Source organism: Typopeltis vanoorti, chromosome 12 (genome assembly GCF_054136105.1).
Source record: "Typopeltis vanoorti isolate ZY-2024b chromosome 12, IOZ_Tvanoo_1.0, whole genome shotgun sequence".
Taxonomy (NCBI): Eukaryota; Metazoa; Arthropoda; class Arachnida; order Uropygi; family Thelyphonidae; genus Typopeltis; species Typopeltis vanoorti.
The window spans coordinates 20,212,224-20,240,041 of NC_143560.1; the positions used below are offsets into that span (position 1 = coordinate 20,212,224).

Consider the following 27,818-nt stretch of genomic DNA (forward strand, 5'->3'; position numbering starts at 1 on the left):
CCTCTCTATCGTCACTGATGTTACATCCCTTCTCATACCTAAATTCCATCCCCAGATCCTTGACTGTCTTAATCCTTTCTTGCACAATCCCACATCTACTTGTGAAACCATCATGTACACTTCTCACGTCGAAAGGTTATTTTACAGACCAAAAGTACATTTTGTACTGTGGATGGGCTAAGGATTTTTTTATCAATTTTCTGCTTTTTTTTTTTTTTTTTTTAACATAGCCCAGAAACCTACTCGCATACATCCATGCCTATGCCTGAATGGATTCAAACCCACAGCCTGTTGGTTAGACAGCAGGTCCACTAACTAGACTTGCAATTTTTTGCTTTCTAACAAGGATCTTCATGCTCTCAAGATCTTATTTGAATCTCTCAGAATATTAAGACTTTAATAAATTAATATCAAAAAAATATATATATCGAACAAAAACCAACACGTAAGCTTTACTACACTACCAGATAAATTGATCGTAAATGAATAAATTACCAATTAATTCAGCATTTTCTTTATCCTGTATTAAATCAGCATTAGGAAGGTCTTGCTTCTTTATCTACAGTTCTTTTTCTAAATGACGTGCTACACATACAAAATAATTATTAAATTGCTCTTCTTACTAGTTGGTTACAAGGTGAATTGTAGACAATATACAAATATTTTTAGGAGTAAAACAACATCCAAATCTTGGAGAAGAGCTACCAGACTTAAAAATGGTGATGACTAAATGAGCAAGATAAGCATTTGGTGACATTGTGTGCAAATATAGAAAAATTAGAATTCCATATCAGTCACAGGAAGTGAAAGAAACAATTCCATGAAAATAAGAAATCATATAACAGGTTCTCTAAATTTCTAAGAGCAGATACTCTTAGAAATTTGGAGAACAGTGTAGAAAAGCTATCCTAATCCTGTGGCCTCCTCTCTTTGAAAGGATTGCAACTAATTACTAGGGAGATATGACACAAAGTGTTTTCCTGTTGTCTTCCTTATAAGTATTTTATGACTGTAGCCATGTATGTTCACAGGGCCAGTTTGTCTATTCTGGGGGATGAAAATCCTGAGTTTCTGGGTGAAAACCCCTCCCTACTTCCGTATGAGACCGACTAACTCACCCTTTCGTCAAAAGAGATTAGATAAAGTTTGGATGGGAATTGTACCCAGGTCTTTCCTACCAAAGGGCTTCATCTATACTGACTGAGCTATGGAGACTCAGGAAAGTTATGCCTCCAGAATAGTTTCTCAACTTTCCATGAAGTTGGCACATATTTTGAAATTACTAAGAACAATTAGAAATGGGAGAGGTGCCCTACAAAAGAAATAAAGAATCACAAAGATGATATCCAGAAAATCATTATATTCTTTTGGTATATATAGAGTATCATCATCATTGTGAAAAGTTGACATTATTAGCAACTTCTTATTGACAGTTTTCCTTTAGATTGGTCTGTAATGCCAGCCTAGTTGGCCGAGTGGTTAGCGTATCCCCTCTCCAGCCAAAAGGCTCGGGTTCGAATCCCGCTGTGGGCATGGATTTTTGTGATTGTCTGTGAAAATACTAGTGGTGGCAGTAGTGGGCTGTAGATGATGATGGTAGTCGCTGTTCGTTGTAGTTGGTCAACTGAGGGTGGAGACAGAGAACTATAGGGTAGGTGCCCTCCCTCGATGAGTTTCTGGACTCCCTGGAGGTGCCAGGTGACAACAATAATCTCTCAGGACTCCATTATTATCAGATCTGTTATTTCAGACTTCTAAAGCACTTTTAACTGCATCAAACCACTTAGATCTTGGTCATCCCCTGGGCTTTATCCTTGCCATCTATTTGCTAACCTTTCCTTTCCCATTTTGTGCATGTGAACATATTACCTGAGCCTGTCTGTCATGCTACTTCTTAACATCTTCATTTTTAAGATGATTCTGCTATTGGCTATCTTTTCACAATGCTCATATCTCTGATCTTTAGTTCTTTGATCAACTGTTTTATTTCTAACTCCATTCTTAGATCCATCTCACATTCCCGTCCTTTAGTGTTACATGATATCAGCATTCATTTCAGACAAATTATGGAGACAACCATGTTAGAAATAATTACTTTAATTTCCCAACATTTCAACTTTCAAAATAAGGTCATCATCTGGAGTATACACACACACACACACACACACATATACAGGGTGTTCGGGATAAATTTGACAGTTTCGTAAGGAAAAAGAAAATCTTCTTTGTATCTATTAAATTTAATGAATTGACAAAAAAACATTACAGGCAGAGTTAATTACAATACTATCAACAAGATTTACTCAAAATAACCACCATTAGCATCGATCACAGCTTCAATTCTGCTTCGGAACCTCGAACAAGCTGATGCTACAGTCTCCCTGGGAAGGGCCGCAAAAACTGTTTTAATTTTATCCATTAACTGGGCTTTTGTATTACTGGAAGTGCGATTGGTGTCTTTTTCAACTGCGCCCCATACAAAATAATCCATGGGGTTAAGGTCTGGGGAGTTTGGAGGCCAAACATTTGGACTGGTGAAGTCGTAGAAATTTTCAGACAACCATTTTTGACTTTTCCCAGAGGTGTGGCAAGGGGTCGAATCCTGCTGCCATACATACGGCCTACCATTGGCTACCCTTGTTATCCAGGGCTTGACTACAGTTAGCAACTCCACGAACAAAGCCCGAATTCCAATGCCAGGGTTCTTCAACACCTGTTCCTGCAGATTTGCGAGGAATTCTGCTGTACGAACGCAATCAGATCGTCTGCTAGGGATCTTTCTTCTTGCTACATCCTCGTAGTCACCATTGCAAGTCTCTAGTTCATGCCTGATTGTTTTTACTCTATTCAGGGAGCATTGGGCAGCAGTCGTAATATCCTTATTTTGATGGCGGGCACGAATCATCATGATACAAGTTATTCTCTTCCATGATTCAGGTGGGTTCCAGCTATCCATCCTTTCTGACATCTTGTATATGAATGAAGAAGGGTCCAAACTTTTAAATGAAGAGAAGTGTGTGTTAATACATGTAACTTACGGAAAAATATAATTAATTATAAATATGTCAAATTTATCCCGAACACCCTGTACACACACATAGACAAGCTATATTACATTTCAAATAGTATACCAAAGAGATGATGATTTCATGAGCTGTTATTCCATTGGCCTGACCTCTAATGAAAAAAAAAAACTACATCAAAGCTATATCTATTTATAACATCATCAGAAAACAAATTTATATATAGTTTTATTACAGCAAAAGTGGTGTCCAAATTTAACATTAGAGTTGTTATATTAGAGTTAAGATCCTGGATTGCATACAATCCTATTTATAATTAACTCTTAGGGAGAAAGGTTATGTGGGTAGAATATGTACCTTCCATATTCTTGGGATTTTTAGACCATCATTATTGTTAAGATTACGGTGGTTGATAAGAATTTCACAGGCCTCCTTAAATTTACATTCATATCACGTTTTGGTGTGATATAAACAACAGGTGTCTTTTCAGTCAATTCTATGTAAGTATTCAGGGAATGATCAGAAAGGCTGGATTTACCATAAATTTATGTGCTGTTTATGTTCCTTTTTTTCTGACAGGAATTGTACATCCTGTTTCCCCTATACAGGGCAAATTACAGGTGCAATGAATATGGTATACTCCAGGGTGGGCCAACGGAGGATGTAGATCCTTCGATGAATTGAATAAGTTCTTTAATTTTGCAGGAGATTTAAAGGTGGCATTAAGGTTGCATTTCTGTGGTAGTCTATTTATTTTATCTGATATCTCTTTAATGTATGGAATGTATGGTTTATTTATTTATTTTTTTAAGTTAGGTCTTGTGAAGAATTTTGTTAATAGTATTTTGGCTGCAGCCATTTTTCAGGAACTTTTAATTCATTTTTAAGTGCTTGTTCACTGGAGCAAATCTTCAAAGTCCTGTTTTTTAGTGTGTTAATGTTGTCTCTATAATTTGTCTGAAATGAAATCGATTAACATTGGTCTGGCCACTATCTTGTATATATACTAGTGGCCAAAATTGTGGAAACCTTTTGGAAAAAGTGTATTTTTGAAGTTTGATGGCTCATAGCACCACTTTTTTTTTTTTTTGTGTAATACCATAAAATTATATATCATTGGAAAGATAATTTAATCAAGAATATAATGCAACAAAGTTTGTTCAATTATCTATATTCTATGAAAAGTTATGGCCAAATAACCAGAAAAAAGAAGCAACTTGCTTAGGTTGATATGAAGTAGCTTTCCTTCATTTGAATGTAGCCAATGAGCATGAGGGTTTAGAGAGCCAATCAGGTGTCATCTTGTTTTTGCAATGAGCCAATAAGGTCACAGTAGGATTCAGCTATTGATGTCATGTACTGGAGTTGAGAGGAGGACATTTGTTAGTGTGTTATATGATTGCGATCAAGTTGGTTGGGTTTTTTTTGTGTTCTTTCATTTAGTGAGCTTGTAAAACATAATAAAATTAAAGAAATGGCACAAAGAGTTGACTGGTAACCCAGAAAGTGTTGTAAAATAGTACTGTTAAGTGAACAAGGCTACAGTTATGAAGAAATTAGAAGAAAAATTGATGGAAACTTAACCAAAGCTGGCATTTCTAAATTTTTGAAGAGGTATAAGGAGACTAAGTCACTACAAATACTGACTGATAAAGGCAGGAAAAGGTGCACAACAGCAAGTGATGATAGAAGAATTGAGAGACTGTACCTACGTGACAGAAGAAAATCATATGGGTGTATACAAGATGAAATGGCGCAATACAATGTGAAGTTGAGTGCAAGGACTGTTTGGTGTAGACTGTAGGAATTTGGTCTAAATGCTAGAATTCCACTAAAAAAGCCATTTTTATCTCTCAAACGAAGGTTGAAAAGATTAAACTGGGCTAAAATCCATGTTAACTGGACAGCGGAACAATGGGACATTGTTATTTGGAGTGATGAGACCAAAATCTCCCTGTTTGGTAGTGATGGCATAAAATACATAAGGAGAAGAATCTGAAAAAATTTGCATCCTGATTGCATTACACCTACCGTGAAACACCCACTTAGTGTTATGATCTGGGGTTGTATGACATCAAAAAGTGTGGGCAGAATTTGCATGATTAATGGGAATATAAATGCCCCAAAATACATAAATGAAATACTTGATTAAAAATGAAATACTCAATTGAAAATCTATGGAGCCGACTAAAGAAACTTGTTAGTCAGAAGCAAACCCCCCCCCAATAAAACCCAATTAATAGAAGCAATAATTCAATCTTGGTTTCACATTATAACAGCTGCAGAACTAAAAAACTTGATTGACTCCATGGGAAGGCGTTGTAAGGCCGTAATTAACGTTAAAGGTTACCCACCTAAGTGTTAACTCACATTGTTAGAATTTTTGTATATCTCATTTTTTCTATGTGTTTCAATTTTCTTCTTTATAACTGCTGTTCTAATAAAAACTCCTTCATAAAAGTTATTGCACATTCTTGATTAAATTATCTTTCCATTGATATATAATTTTATGGTATTACTCAAAAAAAAAAGTGGTGTTATGAGCCATCAAACCTCAGAAATACACTTTTTCCAAAAGGTTTCCACAATTTTGCCCACTAGTGTAGCTACTTTAGTGTTTTGACTAATTCTATCTTATTCCTTATAAATTTATTCATTTGACTCCTGAACATACCAGTTTTACTTATTATTTTCCTTATTTAGTTTACCATATTCACTAAAAATTTGAGCCTAAATAACAGAAATGTTTTACTTGTTCCATATGTTTCCCATTCAGGATGCAGCTGATCATTTCAATGTTTCTGTCTACTTTTGTGGCAAATTTGTTACATCAGTTATTCGGTTAATGAATCCTGCAGCCTTGTCTGGATTTATTTAAAAGTATAACATCATCCTCATAAAGAGCTGAGTTGAATACCGTATTTACTCGAATGTAAATTCGAGTAAATACACCAAAGTTTTTCAGGAAAAACTAAATTGACATTTAGTGTTAAATCCTCAATTCATTATCCACAAAGTATTCATTATAATTTATAATTGTTCACATTATTTATAAAATGAATGTATTTAAATGTTAATTATCAACGTTATTTTTGCTATCAGCTGCTCACCTTCATCATGTGATGCATCTTTTAGCGACAATACTTTTGTAATTAAATTAATTATTTCTGGCAAAATTATCATTTCTAATGATGGCCTCTTAATCTTATTCCACTCCCACACAATCCAAGATTGAGAAGAAGTCAGTGTCCTCACTCCCACATTTCCTCTACTGGTTGCTTCCATCTCTATGCATATGATTGGTGCAGTATTAACAAAAGATCGCGTGACTCAATGACAAAGGCAAGCCGACGATTGTTGAGTTGAAATGCTGATTCTCTTCAACCGAATTCTAAAATATCTGAAACTGTCATAACAACATTCACTGTCTATTTCTTTAAGTTTTAAACTATTTTCGTGTGCAAACTATATGTGAAACTTTTTAATTTTTTTTCATAAAGTAAAATCAGGGATGCGAGGTATATGTGAGGGCGAGTTATATTTGAGTAAATACAGTATCTCCAATTTTGATATTAGGAATAATGCCACTTTGCTTTATAAAGTGATCCATATAAATGGCAATAATGGAGATAATGTGCACCATTGTCTCACACCTGATTCAACATCAGACCATTTTCCTATATCCCCTTCAATTCTGACTGCTGACTTACAACTTAGACCATATATATTACTTGATGTAAAATCCTGCTTATACCATATAATTGCAATATTTTGAACAGCTTATCTCTTGACATCGTGTCATATGCATTTTCTATCTACACAACTTAAATATCAATCCTTTTATATTCCCATGATCTCTCAACTGTTTATTTTAAAATGAAAATCTGACCCTGATGACCTCTATTGACATAAATGCAGTTTATTTTTCTCCCTTTCTACAATTTTTCTTAGCCTTTTCTCAAACATGCATGCATAAATCTTAGATTAGCTGGTATTTCTTTTTCTAACCGTGATTTCCAGATTATGCAGTGCAGCAATAATACAACTTTTATACCTCCATATTTGAGCATTTCTGGTTTTATGTCATCTACTTCAGTTGTCTTTCCACATTTTAGTGATCATAAAAATGTGAAAATACAGAAAAGTGACAGAACAGTGGTAGCAAATATTCAATAGGAATGAAATGAGTACACTTACTTGAGTTAGAAAAAGCCATCAAACTCAAGTAAGTGTACTCATTTCATTCCTCTTGAATATTTGCTACCACTGTTCTGTCACTTTTCTCTCATTTAGCATTCTTTCAAAGTAGTTATTCCAGACATAGTATCTTTATCTTCAGTTTTCATGTGACCTTTATCATCTCCTTTTAAGAGTCCTTTTACAGTACTCTTTCCTTCATTTCTAAGTTTTTTTAATAGTCTTCAAAATATTTTGTCATTTTCCTGATATTTACTTTCCATTATTCTTACCAGTCTTCCCATGACTTTTGTTTAGCTATTTTTATACACTGCTTTGTTTTCTTACATTTTTTTCTGTACTCTTCAGAACACATGCTAACTTTTTTATTTACTTTGAACTTTTGATATAGTTACCTTTCTTCTTTCCCCATAACTATCTGGTTAGCTTCTTCCTGAAAATCAGAATAACACAAATACCATTGTGTTATTCTGATTTTTCTATTCTCGTAGACCACATCATCATCACATGCCTCTGGCTGAATCCTTCATTGTTTTCATTAGAGTTTGCTGCTGAGTCTATAAGGTTTGCTTCTTGTTTTCAAACTTTTTAAAATATTTTGTTGAATAATATTTATATATTTGAGTCTACAATTCAACTCTGAAAGCTGCTCAACATTGAGTCTTTCTAATGCTTTCTTTCTTTTCATTTTACTATGATATTCAATATCATTGTGCTCAAAACTACATGGTGATCATTTCCTATTTCAAATCTCCTGTGTACTTTTTGTTCCCTTAACTAGCATGAAGATATCACTATCAACAGCATCCTAGTCAATGAGATTTTTTCTTATTTCTTCTCTTGTGAATTTGTGCACATTTTTATGTTGGAATATCAGGTTAGTAATAAGTAGTTCATGTCCTGAACAGAAATCCTTTTTTATGAAAACATAGTCCAACAAGGGCCATCTTTTTCTTTATGTCGACTGTCCTAACGACTTGAAAAATTCCCCCACTTCTTTAGTAGAACCCTCTGTGGAACCACAGTCACAAATAAGTCTCATTCTCAATTTTAATGTTTGTCACATCACTCTAGTTAATATTGCCTGCCATTCAAAAAGGGTCCTATGCAAATGCAAACAAAGTATTCTGGCAGACCATCCGCCACCTTTGAGGGAGAAAATCGTGCACAGCAAGGGCAATTAAGGCCTCTGATGGTGCACTTTTAACAACTGAGAAGGATATCCTGCACAGATGGAGGGAATACTTTGAGAGCCTTCTTAACCTGGGTGGCCCAGCAGTTGTGGACATCCACGAGGTGCAGATCAGGGCAATGACCAGTCTCACAGCAGAAGAGGTCCATTTAGCAATAAAATCGCTAAAATCGGGCAAGGCTGCTGGCGATGATGAAATTTGGCCCGAAATGCTAAAAGCCTTAAATCGAGACGGTGTTCTCTGGCTGACTCGAGTGTGTCAGGCTGCTTGGATATCTGGGCGAGCACCAAAGCAATGGCAGACAGGCATAATAATACCAGTCTTTAAGAAGGGAGACCAGAAGGATTGCAGTAACTATCGTGGCATCTCTCTGCTCAGCATGCCTGTGAAAGTGTATGCTAAGTGCTTGGAAAGACGGTGCAGGAGCATAGTTGAGTCAAAGTTCCAAGAAGAACAATGTGGCTTTCGTCCTGGTAGAAGCACAACTGACCAAATCTTCACTTGAAGGCAAGTCTTTGAGAAATCTTGGGAATATGCCAAGAATGTCTACACATGTTTTGTGGACTTGGAGAAGGCATATGACCGGGTTCCTTGGGATAAGCGTTGGTCCATAAATCCAGTCCATAAATATTATGAAAAGGAGGGGTGACAGAACACCCCCTTGGCGGAGGCCAACGGAGACTGTGAAAGGTTCAGACTTTGTGCTGTTTATCCTGACACAAAACTCTGGGCATTCATACAGGGACTTGATGGCAGCTAATAGTTGACCATCCACTACATACTCCTGTACTACTTGCCAACGCTTATCCCAAGGAACCCGGTCATATGCCTTCTCCAAGTCCACAAAACATGTGTAGACATTCTTGGCATATTCCCAATATTTCTCAAAGACTGGAATGAAGATCAGTGTGGTCAAAACTGAAACATTTGTGGTCTCAAGACAACCATCCCAGTGCACTCTAAATGTAAGTGGAGTCCCAATGGGAGACAGGTGGAGAAGTTTAAATACCTTGGGTCCATATTCACGAATGATGGAAAATGGGACGTAGAGCTAGATGCTCGAATTGGCTTAACAAGCTCAATATTGCCGGAGCTTGGCCGTTCGGTAGTATTGAAGCGGGAATTAAGCCAGAAGGCAAAGCTGGCTGTCTTCAATACAGTCTATGTCCCCATCCTCACCTGTGGTCATGAGAGTTGGGTAATGACCGAAAGAATGCGGACACGAATCCACGCAACTGAAATGAGGTTCCTTCGAGGGGTTGCAGGGCTGACAAAACTCGACAGAGTCAGAAGCTCTGCAATTCGGGAAACCCTGAATACTCAACAGCTGCTTTTCCATGTTGAGAGATCACAGTTACGTTGGTACGGGCACCTGGTCAGAATGCCACAAGAGAGGCTCCCTCAGCAGGCCCTCTTTGCCAAGCCAGAGGGTGGGAGGCCACGTGGAAGGCCAAGGACTCGCTAGATAGATTATATCCAAAACCTTGGGTGGACACGTTTGGGAATCCCACCAGAACACCTGAGCTTGGTGGCAGAGGATCGTGACCATTGGAAGTTCCTCTTGCAGCTGTTGCCCCTACAACTCAATTAGGAAGAGTGGGTCTTGAATATGTATGTATGTATTCAAAAGGGTTGGCTGCATATTTTGTGTTGAATACTATAGCTGCTCCTTTCTTTTTCTGGTCATTATTGCTTGAACATCTTGTAGTTATTTAGAAGTAATGCAGAAGTCATATTTCCAATATGTCAAAATGTTGCATTGCATTATGGGATACTAAGGCAATTGATGTGAAGTCATCAGCCTTTATATACAAGTAGCTCAGTTGTGAAGTTACTTCACGCACAAATTTGTTTGCTCACACTTGAATAAAGAATGAAACCAAGAATATAATTTCTTGTCATCATTAATTTATGCTCTAACTAAGTGAAAAAAGTTTTCAACATCTATCTCTAATCCAGAGTAATTTAGTAATAAGGTGTGACATATTTGACTATTTGTATATGGAAATATGACTTCTGAATTATTTCAACCTTGATATCACTTCTGGGTCTGGCTCTCACTGACGAGACCTCAATAAAGGTCGAAACCAGTCTGAGTGGTGGCCCTTTCCATGTCTGTAAGGGTATGTGCATCATATTATGTGAAGCCATCAGCCTCTATAAACATGTAGCCCAGTTGTGTAGTTGCTTCACACACAAACTTTGTTTGCTTGCACTTGGATAAAGATTGAAACCAAGAATATAAAGTTTTGCAGTACTCTTGGTTAGCATGTGAAATTCCAGATGATTAGAGTATAGCTGTGATCAAAATGATTTATAAAGAAGAAAATAAAACAATGTGAGAATTGTGGAGGAATTTTCTACTATGTTTCAGGAAAGATTCTGCAGGCATGCTTAAGAGGAAGTTAAGAAACATTGATGGGAAAATGCTGAAGAAAGAAAATATTTCTAATTCAGATATGTATCTACAAGACCTGATTCTTATACATGAGAAATAGAAGGTACAAATCAAAAAATCATGCAGATCAAAAACTGCATAAGAAAGCTATGATACAGGTGGATTTATTTTGGTAATGCTTTATAAAATAGAAAGTAACAGTTATCAAGGTATAGATTTTGCAAATTTTAGACTAATTTGGAAAAAGTTATTGATGAGAAGTTGGCTTGAAATATTGTTGGCTTTCATAATGTCTTGTACCTTCCTTGAAAGTATACACCAAACAATGAACATAGATTGTTTAATTAGTTTTTATTATCCTTACTCCTTCTTAATTATCTATGAAAGCAAGTTTTTTTACTGGAAAAGAGCAAACCTTCTTAAATATAAATTATACTTGAAAATAAATTATATTCTTGCTTTCATCTTTATTGTATCCAAGAATGAGCAAACAAAAGTTTTTGCATGAAATAGTGTCATCGCTAGTAGCAATCTTCATGTCATGAAGTTATTTCATATGGAAAGTTGTTTACTTGCACTCGGATAGGATAAGGATAAAAACAAGAATATAATTTCTAGTCAAGTATAACTTATACTACTGAACATTACTTTGAATTTCATATACTGTTAATTTTCAGCACTTTTGTAATATTTTATCATGCAATTGTTAGTTTAAGTTCACTGCAAAATGCATAAATAATTGTATTTCTTAAATTCCATGTGAAGCCTTTTGAAACTATTAATATGTGCCTTTGGTCTATAAGACATGATGAGATTTAACTTTTAAAAGGTATACAAAGATTCATATTGAAGTGACTTTTTTCTTTTGTTTCTTTTAATCATGCTTCTATTGGTAGGAATGCAGAAAAATATTGTTACTTTATGCAAATATAAATGGAAAAATAAAAATTTAGCTAATTTAAGAGATTTTGCACTGAAATTTTTTCCTTGAGTATTTTTGATTTTGTATTATTTGGCAAATACTGCTCATCAGCATGCCTTTATTTTCTAGGCTTCCCATGCTTTACAGATCTCGAGGCAGGAAACTCGTCTTTTTGTACGCCACAGGCCACAGATACATGCACTTCTGGTGAGTTTTTTACTGTACTAGAAAATGGCAGCAGAAAACTTAAATGTTGAATTTTTTTTCAGTAAACTTACATTTTGTAATAAACTATATAATTCATCTTTTTATGAAAAACTTGACAACCAGAATGTATTAACACAGGATTCACCATACTGAGATTCCCTTTATGGATTCCCTTTATATTCAACAAGTGAGTAATAAAATAGTAATAAATCAAATAGTAATAAAAGATATTGAGTAGGTGTTCTGTTTCAACATTTGAAGAAATGCTAAATTGAAAGTTTTATCTTCTGTCCCAGGGACACCAGTGATATCAGTTATTTTCTTAGAACAAGTGATGGAATTAGAGAAATCTGAAACTGTAAACTGGCTTTAATGAAGTGCTCTACTTTGTTACATTTTGTTTATAAAGCAATAAAAGAAACTATTTTTCTCTGGTAAAGAAGTGATTTTTTGTGAAATTAAGTTGCCTAAGGTAAGAATATACTCAGTATAACAGTGAGGATAAATGGAAAAATAGGTACTTAAATAAGGAAACTCTGCCTAATCCCATGGAAGTTTTATTTTTTGAGAAAAGGCTTGATAGAGAACTGAGTCTAATGAGCATTTATTGTTTTTGCTTCTTACAAAAATATTCAGCTTGGTAGATTGATTAAACTCATGTAAAACAAACGACTAATAGAATGAGTCAGTGACAGAATGGATTTTATCCTTTAAAAATAAAGGAAATCTCAGAAGTGTAGTTTTGTTTAGAATTCTTTGGATCCAAATAGTTTTTACAGTTATTAATTTAATTTATTTACCATGTATATAGTTTTATTTAGTTTCATTATACACACACACACATTATCAATACAACATAGCAATGCTTATTTTCTTAAGGAGAGCACCCCCTCTGTTTTGAATGCACTGGCTTTTTTCAAAAACAGAGGTGGCTCCTTAAGAAAATAAGCATTGATTTGTATTTTAGAGGAGCCACATGAAAAGTTTTTGAAATATAGCATCTGATATTTATATTTTTTATTTGGTCTTAAGTCAACCATTCCTAGATTCTAAAAGGAATGAAGTTAAAAATCATTGCACCAGTAGGTTGGGTACACCACACATACATAACACAAATACGAGTCATTTAAATAGGCATTTTAAGCATATTAACAACATTGTAAGTACAGCTGGCTTATGTTCTGATGTTACCATGTTCCATCATAAAAATATGCATAAAATCATAAGGAGTAAATATCAAAAAGGTTTTCTGCTTATGTTATTATTGGTAAGTGTCTGCAGAATGGATGAGGATACATGAGTGTACAAGGGATTTGAAATTGGAATCAACCACGTGAAGGATAAGAATTTGTTGTTTTAAGGATACTTGCGACATAAGACTGAATGATATAATCACGTAATCACAAGAAAGATATTTATAACGATGGTCTGCTATTTCCAGACCGAAATATTTGGTTAAATAAATATCTTTCTTGTGATTACGTGATTATATCATTCGGAATCAACCACACTTTGTGTTATGCAAGATAAAAGTGTGAGCATCTCATTAAAAAAGAAAAATGAATACTGACATTTTGAAAATAATCAAAAGTTAACTCACAGGTATGAGCTGGTCCCTGAAGTATACAAATACTGCTTTAAGAAAATGTCATAAATTTGAAAACTGGAATTTAATCTTAGAGCCTAGGTGGGGGGAAAAGTGGAAAAAAAACATGTGATCAGCTGTGGAAGCAGAAAGCATATTGTAGAGTTGTCCTGCTCCATGTTGGAAACAAGGTGTTAAGCGAATGACATTATTCTGATATACATTGTTCTCATGTTGGAAATTTAATGGAGTAATACAGCACAAGGGATTACAGCTATTGTTTAATTCTTTCAATATTTTTTCATTATTTTTTTCTTGGGCTTTCCACCAAAAAAGTAATCTTTCTTCTTGCCACCTTCCTTAGGAAACAATGAAAAAATAATAACTAGCATTATTGTGGCACAGGATAGTGTCTCAATAATCCTCAGTATCAGTGAATGTAATCAAAAAGTGGATTTGAGTCTCAGAGACCAGACTACTTATATTCCATTAGATTACAATTGCACCAAATTTCTGATTAAGCATTAAATAGTTTACTTGAAAAAAGTGTCATCTTGGTCTCCTGAAAGTACTAAAACACTTAAGCCTTTTAGTTGTCTCCCTTCAAAAAAAAAAAAAAAAAAAACCTACCATTTTAAAACTTTCAGATATATTGGTCAACTTTGACATCACATCACTTTTACTGGTATTTCCTGAGTGACACCTTAATACTTGAAAAATGTTTTTCCTCCTGATATTACTGATCTCTTTTACTTTGCCATCTATTCTGGCTATTTCTCATGGAAGAACAAAGTTTACAAACTAATGGAGGGCACTATTAATAATCAGAGATATGTTTATATTTAGGATATTATCGTAATATTAATCCTATCGGGTGCGCCATTGTTTAAATATAGGATTTTTAATTATTTAATCCTGTATATAGAGATGATCTCTGTTCAACAATTATTTTTTTATTTCCAAGCGATCTATATATATATATCTATATATCTAGATCTATATACCTATATATTATTATATGCACAAGGGTTCACTCCGATTGGTGCATTGACCTCTTTTTTACTATTTCTTTCAGAATCCAAAAAAATCACTGACTCAAGACCAAAATAAAAAATAAACACATTTAATAAAAGAAAACAATATATATACACTTCAAAAAATATTACATAACTAACTACAAATTAATTGGATCCAAGGCCTTTTAAAATAAACTTACACAAGACTAGACTAAACACTTTGTTTTCACAATGACAAAATGTTCATAGCCAGTTCCTCTCTCTCTCTCTCTGTCAAGGCCCTTTTCCGAAGATATACGACTTTATTCTTCATTTTCACAGGATCCTTTCTTATCACTTATGTAGCACACATTAATTCTTCGTGACTTAATTCTATCTTCTTTTTAGTAGAAATAACAGTTAGATTCGGCATCCTTAATACAGATGAAGTATTAAGTCTTCCTAATCAGCGTTTTCTCGAACATTCCTTTAGAATGTAAATAACTTCTTCTTTTATTCACTAATGTTTATTGACAGTCTTAACTCTTCCACTTTAAAAAAACTTACAGTTCTATGATTTCCTTTTCGGAATCTACTACTAATTTTCCAATTAGCATTTCCTTGAATATTCCTTTAAAACGTCTGTAGCAATATTTCCGTTTTAATTATCAATACTTATTCCACTTTAAACTTCATAGTTCCACGATTCCTTTTTCGGAATATACTATTAATTTTCCCCCTACTGTCACATAAAAAAAAATCAATTTCCTCCGAATCTAAATGTCTGCTGGCCTGTGTTCTAATTTTTTCCTGAACACTCTTTTGTTTACACCTGTTACTCTGATACTGAACGCTGTTCTTGTCAGCTGTCAATCACACATCAGACTTCTCGGCGAGCATGCTCACTCCTTGAAAATGGCAAGCGAGAAACTAAATATAATGGTTGACACGTTAGCGACAAGAGAATGTCTTCATAAAATACAACACTTAATATTTTAAACTACAATAAAATTGTTTAAAGTAACACAACTATTCAAACCCGGTAAGTACATAAATTTTTTAACTGCTTTACATTTCATTTTAACAAAATAACATCAATAATGGGTACATCGCAAGTGCCGACAATGTGTGTTATGAAACTAAAACTAATAAACATTCTAACATAACCAATTACGTAAAAATATTCAGAATTTTAAATTATGATTTCCTCTGTCTCCCTTGCTTCTTTCTTTCTTCTCTTCTTGCTCCTTCTCCTGAATGCTATTAGAGTATTCAAGGGGAATCTTTCCTCTTTTGCTGTGTCATTTCGTCTTGTGCTAACAGGACATTATCAAACACTGTAACATGATCAGGTCATCAAAAAATGTTCATACCGCATCGTCCGTCGCACGGGTTACCAAGGGACGCATTCAGGTTTTAGGCAGAGGGACCTGTTCGAAAAATATGTTACAGTCTCCCTTAGACACCACTCCTCAGCACTCTGCTAGAGGAAATTCCATCAATGGGCCCGCTACCCATTTGGGGAGGTGTTTAGGGGCAGTGCAAAGAAATGGTTCTGCAAAAGGACGGAAATGACAACAGCACCAGACTATGGTTTTAGGCAACTGGAACAAATTCTCTCTGACAAGGAAGGAGTTGGAACTGGTCGAGCACTACCGGCTAGACTTGGTTGGGCTTTCTTCGACCAAGAGGAGAGGCTCTGGAACTGTCGACCTGGACAAGGGGTGGAAGCTCTACTACTCTGGTGTGAGGGGTTACTCACAAGCCCCCAGCTGTCAGACTGTGTTGCTGAGTGGATCCCATTGGGGGGATGGGTGTGTGTGTTAAGGCTTCAGATGAAAAACCATGATTTGGCTGTGGTGCAAGCCTATGTACCTAATCTGGAGTCGGAATACTCTGCCTTCCTAGAGGAAGTGGATGTTGCTTTTGACAGGGTGGCAGACATGGAATCAGTCCTACAAATGGGTGACTTCAAGGCACATGTTGGAACAGATGACCAGACATGGAGGGGTGTGGTTGGGAGGAACGGCACCCCTGACATTAATGCAAATGAGTTGAAATTATTGGACTTCTGCTGTACTAACAGCTTGTCCATAATGAATACCTTCTTCCAACACCGAGAAGTCCATAAGTATACCTGGTACAGGAGATACACTAGAACAAAGGTCTCTGATTGACTTCTTTATAGTCTCAGCAGACCTATTTTTCTCAGTGTTGGACGTTCGTGTGAGAAGAGGGGCAGAACTGTCAACTGACCACCACCACCTTGTTGTGTGCACTCTACGGCTTCAGAAACCAGATGCTACCATCAATGCTGGTAGGCCTAAGCAGCTATACAGCGTGAAATGGGAGGCATTGGAAAATGAGGCTGTGAGGAAGAATTTTGCAGATGACATTTCCTCCAGGTTCAAAGAGATTCCCAAGCATACTGCAGATGTTGAGGAGGAGTGGAAGCTGTTCAGAACAGCTGTCACTGCCTCTGCACTCTCATGCTGTGGCAGAAAGCGGCTCAGCATGGCAATGGGAAAAGTGAGAAAAAATTTCAGAAAAAATGGACAGAACACTACACAAATACAACATCAAAAACCACTTTAAACCCCTGACAAAATTAAGACACCTAGATTAAGTTAAATTAACTTAATCTAGATTAGACTAAATTAAGACAAAATTCTCCCACACCTAGCCCACCCAGGAGTTTACAAAATAGATTGCACATGTAACATACCATACATAGGGGAAACAAGGCGAACCATCCCAATCAGAAAGGATGAACACAAACAACACAAAATACCTCCATTTTGGAAAAACCAGTCTTTCTGACCACTCACTCCAAACATACCACAGAATTGATTGGAAAGGTACCAAGTCCCTACACTGCACCAAAATCTGGTTCGAGTGGAAATTCAAGGAAGCATGTGAAATGCTCAAACATGATTCGAATCTGAATAAAAATAATGGTCTAACCATTCCAAGAATGTAGAGGACCCATCTGCAACCTTCATAGCAACCACGAAGAAAAATTTCAATACAAGAAGACTTGAAGTGTTTTTTTTTTTTCTGAACATTCAGTAGCAACCTGTACTGTACAAATCCAGAAGATAATCGTAATATAACAATATAAACTGTATAATTCTAGAAGAATCCTAGTATGTGAGGACTTTAGCAGAGTTTATTGTACTTTTTATTGGTTTTATTTTTTTTTTTATCACAAGAGGGCAGGCTAAGAAAAAAGATTAGTTAACAACATAGATGTAATTTACCTGTATAGAGTGCAACAACATGTAGCTTGATTCTTATACACGTGTATCCTTCTGATGATGACCTCAATACAGGGGTCGAAACATCAAGTTATTATTAATCAGTAAAATAATCTTTTCAACACATGTATTTTGTGTCCCTAAATTCATAAATATGAGTGCTGATCACCATGTAACCTTAAAAGAAAGTGGCTACCCTTATTTGTTCCCCTAAGGACCAATCCCTTCCTCCTTCTCTCTAGTTTCTTCAATCTGTGGACAGATTGAAAGTAACCACCATCTGTATAGAAGAACATAAAAATTACATCTGCAGTCAGGTGTAGCTGACCATGCTCTAGATACTATACACAGAATGAAATGAAAAAAAAAAAAACATTCTCCATCACAGCAAGTTAAAAGTGAAAGAATTTTTTAGAATCGGTAGCTGTCCTCAAAAACCAACCTAACCTGAATAATTCTTGAGAGACACTTGTGACATTAAATTAAGAATTATAAACACATTAACACAAGAATATTTTAATGTTTGCCAAATATTTCAGTCTTAAACTAACAGACTATCTTCAGTGGCTTGATACAATTTCATACAACATTCTTGCATTAGTCTAATGTTATCTTTAATTGAATTTATAAATTAAGATTGTGAATTAATACCTATAATTTATTCATCACTCTGAAATTTACCTCTCTTTAATGCTTAGCAATGGAACATCACGCAACTCGTTCTACTTTTGAATGATCAATTGTTTGTATTCCACCTTGTAAAAACTGTACCTATCAAGTCACTGAGGATAGTCTGTTAGTTTCAGACTGAAATATTTGGCAAACATTAAAATATTGTTGTGTTAACGTGTTTATAATTCCTAACCTGAATAAATATGGATGCAAACTTCCCAAAATATGGGAAACGTTAATTTTCAGAGATCCCAAATTACAACCAAGGTTGGCAGTCACTCACAAAGGGTGCCTCACCTAGTTAGAACTCTAGTCTTTTGTCTATCAAATTTCACTTAGTTTGCTTTGTGTGTGTGTTATAAGTTTATATTTTATTCCTTGAAGATGTTTCTGCAACTTAGATGAAATATTGGAAGCGTTAAACATTAATTTTAATCCCCCCTCTCAGTGTTGTTTCAATCCATGAAGCCTCCAGCATTAGTTCAACCCAGCACATAAGCAAGCCTTAATATGTAATACACAAAGTTGATGGCTAAGTCAATCAGCAGCGTGTGCTCATAGATAAAAATGTAGGAATTTGAAATCGTGTATAAAAGCAGCTAAACAAATGGAATGGTGAGGAACATATATTTAGCTTTTACTAATCAAGTCAATGAGGTTGTCCATTTCCACCTAAATAGCTTTGACATTATAAGCTAGCAATCCTGCTGTCAAAGGATACTTTCCTAATTGGAAATTATCCTTTAACAGTAGGCCCACTAGATGATGGATGACTTTCATTCCCTCACAAAACACAACCACTTTGCTTATTGGGACCTGATGTGACTGATGCTATAAGCGGTTAGCATGTAGAGTGAGTTCCATCTTCCATCTCCCAGAACTTTCTAACGTGCAACTTGAGTGATGTTCTTCAAGGACATCCCTAACATATTAAAGAAGTTCCACACCCTGGCTGCCATGTAGCATATCAGACCAAACCTGATAGTCATATATTTAGGTGGCTTTCCCATCAGCTTACATGCAATACCACTGTTGTAGTATGCTTCCAAATTGTGTCCCTGGATTGTGGGGGGGTAGCATGCAATGGTATGTCGAGGTACATTGTGGCATGGGGACTGGATTCTCTCTGGATGGGTGACATATTTAAAACATATCCTACCACTACATGTTCTCTTACTCTTTATGTGACAATAAACTAAAATAGATATTTAGTTAAAATAAAAAGCAAACTTCCCTAGTAAAATTCAAAAAGAAAAAATTTTTTAATTCAAACCTTACAAAACATAAATCTCTTCTGTGTTCAACATCTGTGACATAAACACCAGCTTAAATGAGGTTCACAATCAGCTGAGATATCCAAACCTAAACTCCTGTTTTTGACTGAAACCCAGATTACTTACACAACAACTCACTCTATTAATTGTTAAAACTATACTCTGTGGGATTCCTTCAGCAACAAGGCTGGTAATAATGCTTTTCTGTGATCTATTTCTATTCCTGAGGATACCTGTTCTGGAATCTCCTCTTACAGTTCTTACCTTTTTTGAATTCTTATCCTTGAAGCTTGCATTCTTGCAGTCCAGTGATCATCCTTGATAACTTTCAGAACTTCAGCTGGCTTCATTTTTTCCATATCGACTGATCAGTCGATATGCAAAAAGTGGGGTATCATTCTGTAAAAGATGATCATTGCTTATAGCAAATAGTTATGAGCAGTGACCTAAAACAAATTTTTCATCTACCAACTAGAATACCAGACAATCCTCTCTTCTCACCCAACAGTTTCCTTCCAGGTACCCTGCTCAGTTTTCTTCTCCTCTTGGTAATTCAGATTATAACCTCACACCATGTAAATTATAATAGACTAGAAATTATACTTGGGTAAAGAATTAAAATAAGAATATAATTTACTTTGTAACCAAGGAAAAGAAACTTTCAGCTGATATGTCTGATCTAAAGTATTTTAATAATATGGTGATAAACCTTTCTACCATGAAAATGTATGGCTTTTGCATTAATTCAATCTTGGTAGCGATCCTTTGCATAATGCAAAAGAATTGTGCTTTGCATTATGGGATATTAAGGCAATTGATGCGAAATCAACAACCTCCATGTACAAGTCTAGTTGTGACTACTGTCGTTCACCAGATACTTTGTGTGCAAACTTGGTTAGCTCTCAGTTGGGTAAAGGATTAAAACAAGAATATGATTTGTTCTCTGTTGATTAATTTTAACAGTATAGATAAGAACACAGACTGATAAGAAAATAACTATTGACTTATTGCTGATATTTTGCTGGTATTCATTCCAGCATCTTCAGAGCACAAATGGTTTTTGTGGTCTGAAGAAGATGGATAGAATATCAGCAAAATATCAGCAATAAGTTAATAGTATTTTCTTATAGTCTGTGTTCTCATCTGTACCATTAAAATTGATCAACATGTACGATGAACACAAGCCTTCCCACTCGTTTAATTTGATCTCTGTCATAATTTACTTTATAACCTAACCAACTATAGTTTCTTATAAGTTTCATCTCTTGTGGAATGCCCTTCCCTAAGCCATTCACAACATTCTTTGGCTTTACAACAGCACCAAGTGAGAAGATATTATTATTATTACCTGAGACCTGCAGGGAGTCAAGGACTCATGGAGGGGAGGCTATAAATCATCCAAACTTCTGAGAATCTGGGAGACCAAATCTGAGCATTCCCTCACAATAATCCAGGTGTTGTCTTATCAAGGCCTTATAAAGAGGCGAAATGACTTTCGTATTCTTAAATCTCAGAGTTCCCTTCAACATTGCAATTATTTTCTGAGTTGTATTTGCAATTTTTTATGTGACCTTTGAACTTCAAATTCCTATCCACCATTACACCAAGATCCATAGCCTCATCAGTTTCTTGTAATATAACTCTGCTAATATAATATGCTGCTGGAAATCTCATCACTCCAAAATGCATAACTTGACACTTACTCACATTGCCCAAATTTCCAGCATATTCAAATCATTTTGTAAGTGCTGGATATCAATAGCATCCTTGATTGCCCTGCCTCTCTTCGCATCATCAACAAATAATTGCATGCACGCACTTCTCCTTTAGACCCTCCCTAATGTCATTAATGCATGGATTGAACAACAATGGCCCAAGAGCTGAGCCCAGAGGTACACCACTGGTCACCTTAAATCTGGCAGATTCACACTCACAGCATACCTTTTTGATAACTCTCTGTCATCCATCCACTGATCCAAGTCAAGAGTTTATATTCCAATCCCATATTCTCCAGTTTATGCAACAGCCTTTCATGTGGTATCCTATCAAATGCCTTAGCAAAATCAGACATTATCATAGTATATCCATTCCCTTTATCAAACTTGGCTGTAACATTGTTATAAAATATGAGCAGATTGCTAAAACATAATCTTCCTTTAGTAAATCAATGCTGCTCATTGCAAAGTATAGTTACTTTGTCTACTCATTTCTTTGTGCGAATTCTTACCACCTTCTCTAAAATCTCAAGTACCACACCAGAGATACTGATAGGCCGGTAGTTAGACATGTCAGTTTTTGCACCACCCTTGTATAATGATACTATCATACATTCCTTCCATTCCTGTGGTATTATTCCTGAACTGAGACTCAAGTTATACAAACAAATGAATGGGCTAACCAATTCAGCTGAACATTCCTTTAGCAAACATGCTGATATTCCATCTGTCCCTATCCAGGTTATGCAACAGCTCTTCAACCTCAGTTTCATGCACCTCTAACGGTTCATTCAATGTAGAAGTAATACTGTGCACCATGTCACATACACCTGGTTGATATATCTTAGCAAAATGAACACTCATTAGTTAAGCAATCTCATTAACTTCTGACACTAGAATATTATCTGCATTCAATAAAGTTATTCTTCCACATTTGTTCTTTGGTTTGCTTGCGGCATAACAATTAAATTCTTTTTGATTGCCTTTAGCGTGTATGGCCAATTTCTTTTTATACTCCATTTAGCTTTCCACACAATACTCGTTACTTTTCTGGCCTGAGCTTTATATATTTCATAACTCCTCCCACTCTTACTGTCATGGTATTATTCTTTCCACATCTTCTTGTGGATCTCTTGCTTAATAAGGTTGCACATCCATTTCATTCCCAACCTATTTATTTTTCTAACACTAGGGATACATTCAGATATCTGAGACTTTTACTCCTTCTTTTTGTCAAAATCTTTTTATGATTGTGACAGAAATTATCCTTGTTGGAATGAAGGTTTTCATTTTCTACTCTGTTCAAACTTCCTGTCTAGCATTATCCAAACTATGGTTTTCTAAGAGGTATACTAGGACAGTTTAGAAAAAAAAAAAAAAGAAAGAAAGAAATGTGATTGTATATGGCTTGAAATAAAAACTTCAGCTTTCACTGAAGCCTGAAACACTTGAAAATCAGTGACAAATCTGATTTTGAAATGACTGAAAGTTAAAACCCTGCCACCAGTAGTACTGGCAGTCATAGTTTGTAAAAGCTCTTAGGTGCAGTTCCTGCCCATGTGTGCTCACATTTCTTTTACTCAGGTGACATATTGCAGCTATACCTAAAGATAAAGCCTAAATGATGATGATGGATAATACCTAATGATGCCTCTTGGCATCATTTCATTTCATCATTTCTCATTCACTATCTGCATATAGATGACCATTGAAGTGATTTCATGCATCACATGCCTCTCAGAAGGATCCTGAACAACATGGATATTTCTAAAAAGAGAAATAAAACAGTATGAGTACTGTTGCCAAAAATTATAAACATCGGTGAGACCTGGTTGACAGAAATTGATAAAGTTAGAGATAGAATGTAAAAGGGTATTGTATTTTCAGGAAGGAATGAGGGAATAGGACAGGAAGTGGGCTATTGTTGGTGATAGTTGAAGAATTTCAATCAACAAAATAAGAAATTAAAGAGGATTTTAGGTCTAGGGGAGATGGTTCATTTGAGGGGCTATCTGCTGAGATAGAGGCCAACAGGGCAAAATATATTGTTGGTTGCTGCTATAGACCTGGGACTCCACAGAAAGATAAGAGTGTCATGCATCAACAGATTATCACAATAAGTGCAGGCTGAGTAATTAATTATTGTAGGGGACTTCAACTATGAGGACTTAAATTGGAGGGAGGAAAAGGAGCATAGCAAGATGGAAGTGGAATTTATACAGTTGCCAAGGTATAATTACCTTAAAAGTACATCATAGAGAGGGCCAATGGTTTGAGAGTGCTGGATCTGATAATAGTATCAGAAGATGTATCCATAACCGACTGGGCAATTAATTTGGGGAACTTCAACTATGAGGACATAAATTGGAGGGAGGAAAAGGAACATGGCAAGATGGAAGTGGAATTTATACAGTTGACAAGGGATAATTACCTTAGTCAGCATATCATGGAGCAAACAAGACTTCATGGTCACTCTTCCCAACTGGAGGCAGATTATGAGTGGCCATGTAGTCTTGTTCTGATAGGTGCTAAACTTGTGGAATTATGTCAACAAAAGGTTTATGTTGAACTATAAAACTGGTAATTATGGCAGACTTAGGAGTCTTCTTGGAGCAGCGCCATGCTTGAAAAGCTGCAAGGAAAGAATGTCATTAGACATGGGAAGTAGAAGTATCAGACTTGCATACCCATGGTCCATGATCAGGAGGGTAAACCAAGCTAGAGTTAAGTAGACAGGTAGAGATATAAAGCAAGAGCTACTCAAAAAAAAAAAAAAAGAAAACATTGTGGAGGGAATATAAAGAAAAAGGTGATCAGCATAGTTATGAGCAGTGCAAGGTGCAGGTAAGAAAGGTAGCTAGTATGGTTAGAATGTATCAAATTATGAGAAAAAGTTAGTTAAGCAGGCCAAAGTAAATCCGAAATAGTTTTATGATAGGAAGGTGACAGTGGCAAAAGAAATAATTGAGAGTTTGAGTGATTGCTTTGCCGAGGCGCATCATCTAGATGGCGATTTTGCAATTGCTAATGTGATGACAGAGACTTATGTCGAAATTGAGTTAGATGAAAAGGAGATGCTCAGCATATTAAAAAAATCAATGTGAATACAGCAGTGGGACTGGATGGCATGTCAGCCCCATATACTACATGAACATGCAAAAGAATTGGCATGCCTCTGATGAAGTTGTTCAGTCTAAGTCTCAGCTCTGGGATTAATAGGGGATAAGATAGCTTTATGTGTTACATAAAGGTGGCCCCAAGACTGAATTAGCAAATTACAGACTAATTAATATCTCAGGAGTGGTGGTAAACTTGTGGTGGAAAAGTTAGTTAAAGGTAAAAATCCATTATTGGATGGATAGGAATATAATACTCTATGATGAGCACCATAGCTTTGTAAAAAGTAGTTCCTGCCTTAGTAATTTACTCTTATTTTATAATAGAATGACAGCAGAATTAGTTAAGTTGTGACAAATTACTATATGGAAAACTGTTACAAAAGTTTGAGCAAATGGGAATGGATATAAAGCTGGTAGCATGGATGTGAGATAGCACAGACAGCATAGTATATGCAGAGTGGAATCTAGAAGAATGCGGGTGACTAGTGGAATGCCTTAGAGTTCTGTATTAGAGCCACTACTCTATTAATTTGTATATTAATGATATAGGGAAAGATTTAAAGGATGGAATTCGATTTACTGATGATGATGCAAAAGTGGGAAGGGCAATAGTTGATAAAGGCGATGTAAGATTCTTGTAGATAGGCTTATTCATTGGTAACACATGACTATTAAATTATTTAAGTAATTTACATAAATTCTTTAAATAATAAATAAATACATCCTATATTTCCTTACATAAGAAAATATAGGAGGCATTTCTTAAAGTTTCTTTTAATTAATATTCCAGGGTACATTGTAAATTCCTTAAATAATTTAATAGTCAGGTGATGTAAGATAGATATCTTACAGGATGATTTAAATAAATTGCATAGTTGGCAAAGAGGAATAGTTGTAAATTTAATGTTCAAAATGTAAGGTTATGGTGGATAGAAAGTTGAAGTTCAGAGTGGATATTTTAAAAGTTGGTAAAATAGCTCAATGGATCATTTGTATATTGAAAAACACTAGCAAGTAAAGATAAGGAGATTATTATTTGTCTTTTATAAGTCTATGATTTGGCCACATTATTTGGGGATCAGGAGGTGGTGGTGATAGGTCTATGAAATGCTTCATATGAGGATAGTTTGACGGTATGGGGATTGCAAAGCTGAGTTGATAAGAAGAAAAGGGGAAGCATGATAGAAACATAAGTTAAAGGAGTTTCTATAAGATTTACACAAATGGAATTTTTCAGTTCTTGATGAATAGAGAGAACTAGTGCTCATCCTTTGGAGTTGTTGTAGAGCATGGTTAGTAAGTGTGTGCAGGCTAGACTTTTTAGAGAGTGGTGAATGATTGGAATGGATTTGCCAGAATTAGTTGTGAGTGCCCTGACAGTGAATGAGTTTAAGGAGATAGGTATAATAAGTACTGTGTGTATAAAGATTAGTGTGCTATCTCATGATCAGTCTTCTGACTCTATGGAGATACCTGTATAATAATATTAATCAGCAAAAACTGTGGGAGTAAAGAAGAATCCCAAAGCATTTGATAAGGTGTGATAAGGCCAAGGAAAAACAAGTTTAAAAAACTGAATCTCTTATCATGTAAATGGCACTTCGTATTTGTGTATGAATATATCCATGCCAGGTTTAGATGTAATTACAGTACCATTGATCATATCCATAGTCTTAGGAAAGATATAGATAAGACAAACAAATATAATAAGCTTCTTTATTTAGCTTTTGTGGACTTTGAAGTGAAGTCTTTCCCCAGGCCTATGTATTTGGTGTTTCACTATGCTACATGCATGAAAACTAAGTTTTCTTCTTATATATTTTATTAATTGAATTTATTAATAAAAGTTTGTTTTTATTATTTGTGAGATGAAATGTGACATGATTGCGAGAGAGAGAAAGTAAAAGTTTTGAACGGAAGAATAGTACGACTGATGTAAAGAATGAAGAGTTGGCTGCAATCAAGGAGATGTCTCAGTTGCACGGAATGATACATAGGGTGAAAGGAGAGCTTGAGTGAATGCAAAAATGCCTGGTGAGTGGATCAGCTGATAACAGAAAGAAAGAAGTGCAAGATAAGAAAAATGAGGGCTTGACTAAGAGAGAGAAAAATCAAGGAGCAAGTGTTATGGCGATTTAGTCACCATAAGGTGTGATTGATGAGAGTTTGATAAAATCATGCTTTCCTAGTGCAAAAATTAATGATGTTAGAGTTAGGCTATTAGAGCACAAAAGGGGTAGGGTGAAAGAAATTATCGTAGTGGCCAGGACAAATGATTTAAAAGAGAAAAGTATGGCATGAAAGAATTACTGGAAGTAGGAAAAGAGAAGAATGAGAGTTAAGAGTGAGTGTGTTGCTGTGGTATGACAGAGTAGAGCTGAGGAGGAGGGCCATAATAGGGAATGACTTCATGCGTAAGTTATGCAGGAAGAGTGGAGTGAGTTTGATGGGTGAAAGGACTCATACAAGAAGGATGGTTTGCATCTGAATAGATTTGATGTTCGGAGACTGGAAATAGTGTTGAATGAAGTGAAAGTGGATGTGCAGAATCAGGGAAAGTAGAGCTTATTTTTTGGAGGGGGGAGGATAAGCTGTTGAGTGTATATGCAGACATCGGTGGGGCAATTTAGTGTAAGAATGTGTATATGCCTAAATTAGTACCACTAGTAACAAACCAGAATGGAATAGTTAGTATAAAGTATCAGGATAGCAGTGAGCCTAAGGGGTTTTTGCACTTTATGTATACTAATGTCAGGAGCATTGGGAACAATTTTTTTTCCATTGGAACATTTTTTTTTTAAACAATGCCAAAAATTCATCTGAATTTTTGGCATTGGTTGGCTCATCCTAGCCAAAGGTTATTTGCATTAGTGAGACATGGCTAACAAAAGATGCTATAGTTAGTGGGATCGAATGTGAAGGGTATAGTGTGTCCAGGGAGGATAGAGAGAAAAGAATGGGGGGAGTGTTATTGATGATAGTCAATGAATTGCAACCTGAGAGAGAGTAGAAGTTCAACAAGCTAGTGAAAACCACACATTTCAGGCTATCTGGTGTAAGATTGAGGCTGGCAGAACAAAATATATAGTTAGATACTGCTATAGACCAAGGGGATGGAAAAGATGGTGGAGATAGTATGCATCGTTTCCATAGTTGAAATCCCCAATTATTATTGGGGATTTCAATTATGGAAATATAATTAGAAGGAGGAGAGGACACATAGGAGGAAGGAAATGAATTTTATGCAGTTACTAAGAGATA

The 27,818-nt window shown here is 35.6% G+C and overlaps 1 protein-coding gene across 1 annotated transcript in view; it reads left to right on the forward strand.

The window, feature by feature from the left end:
• The window catches only part of Mau2 (Mau2 sister chromatid cohesion factor), a 299,360-nt gene that overhangs the window by 161,731 nt on the left and 109,811 nt on the right, over positions 1 to 27,818 (forward strand). Inside the window, exon 11 of the mRNA XM_090401244.1 lies at positions 11,863 to 11,940. Within this exon, the coding sequence (XP_090257370.1) occupies positions 11,863 to 11,940 (78 nt within the window). The remainder of the gene's footprint in view (positions 1 to 11,862; positions 11,941 to 27,818) is intronic.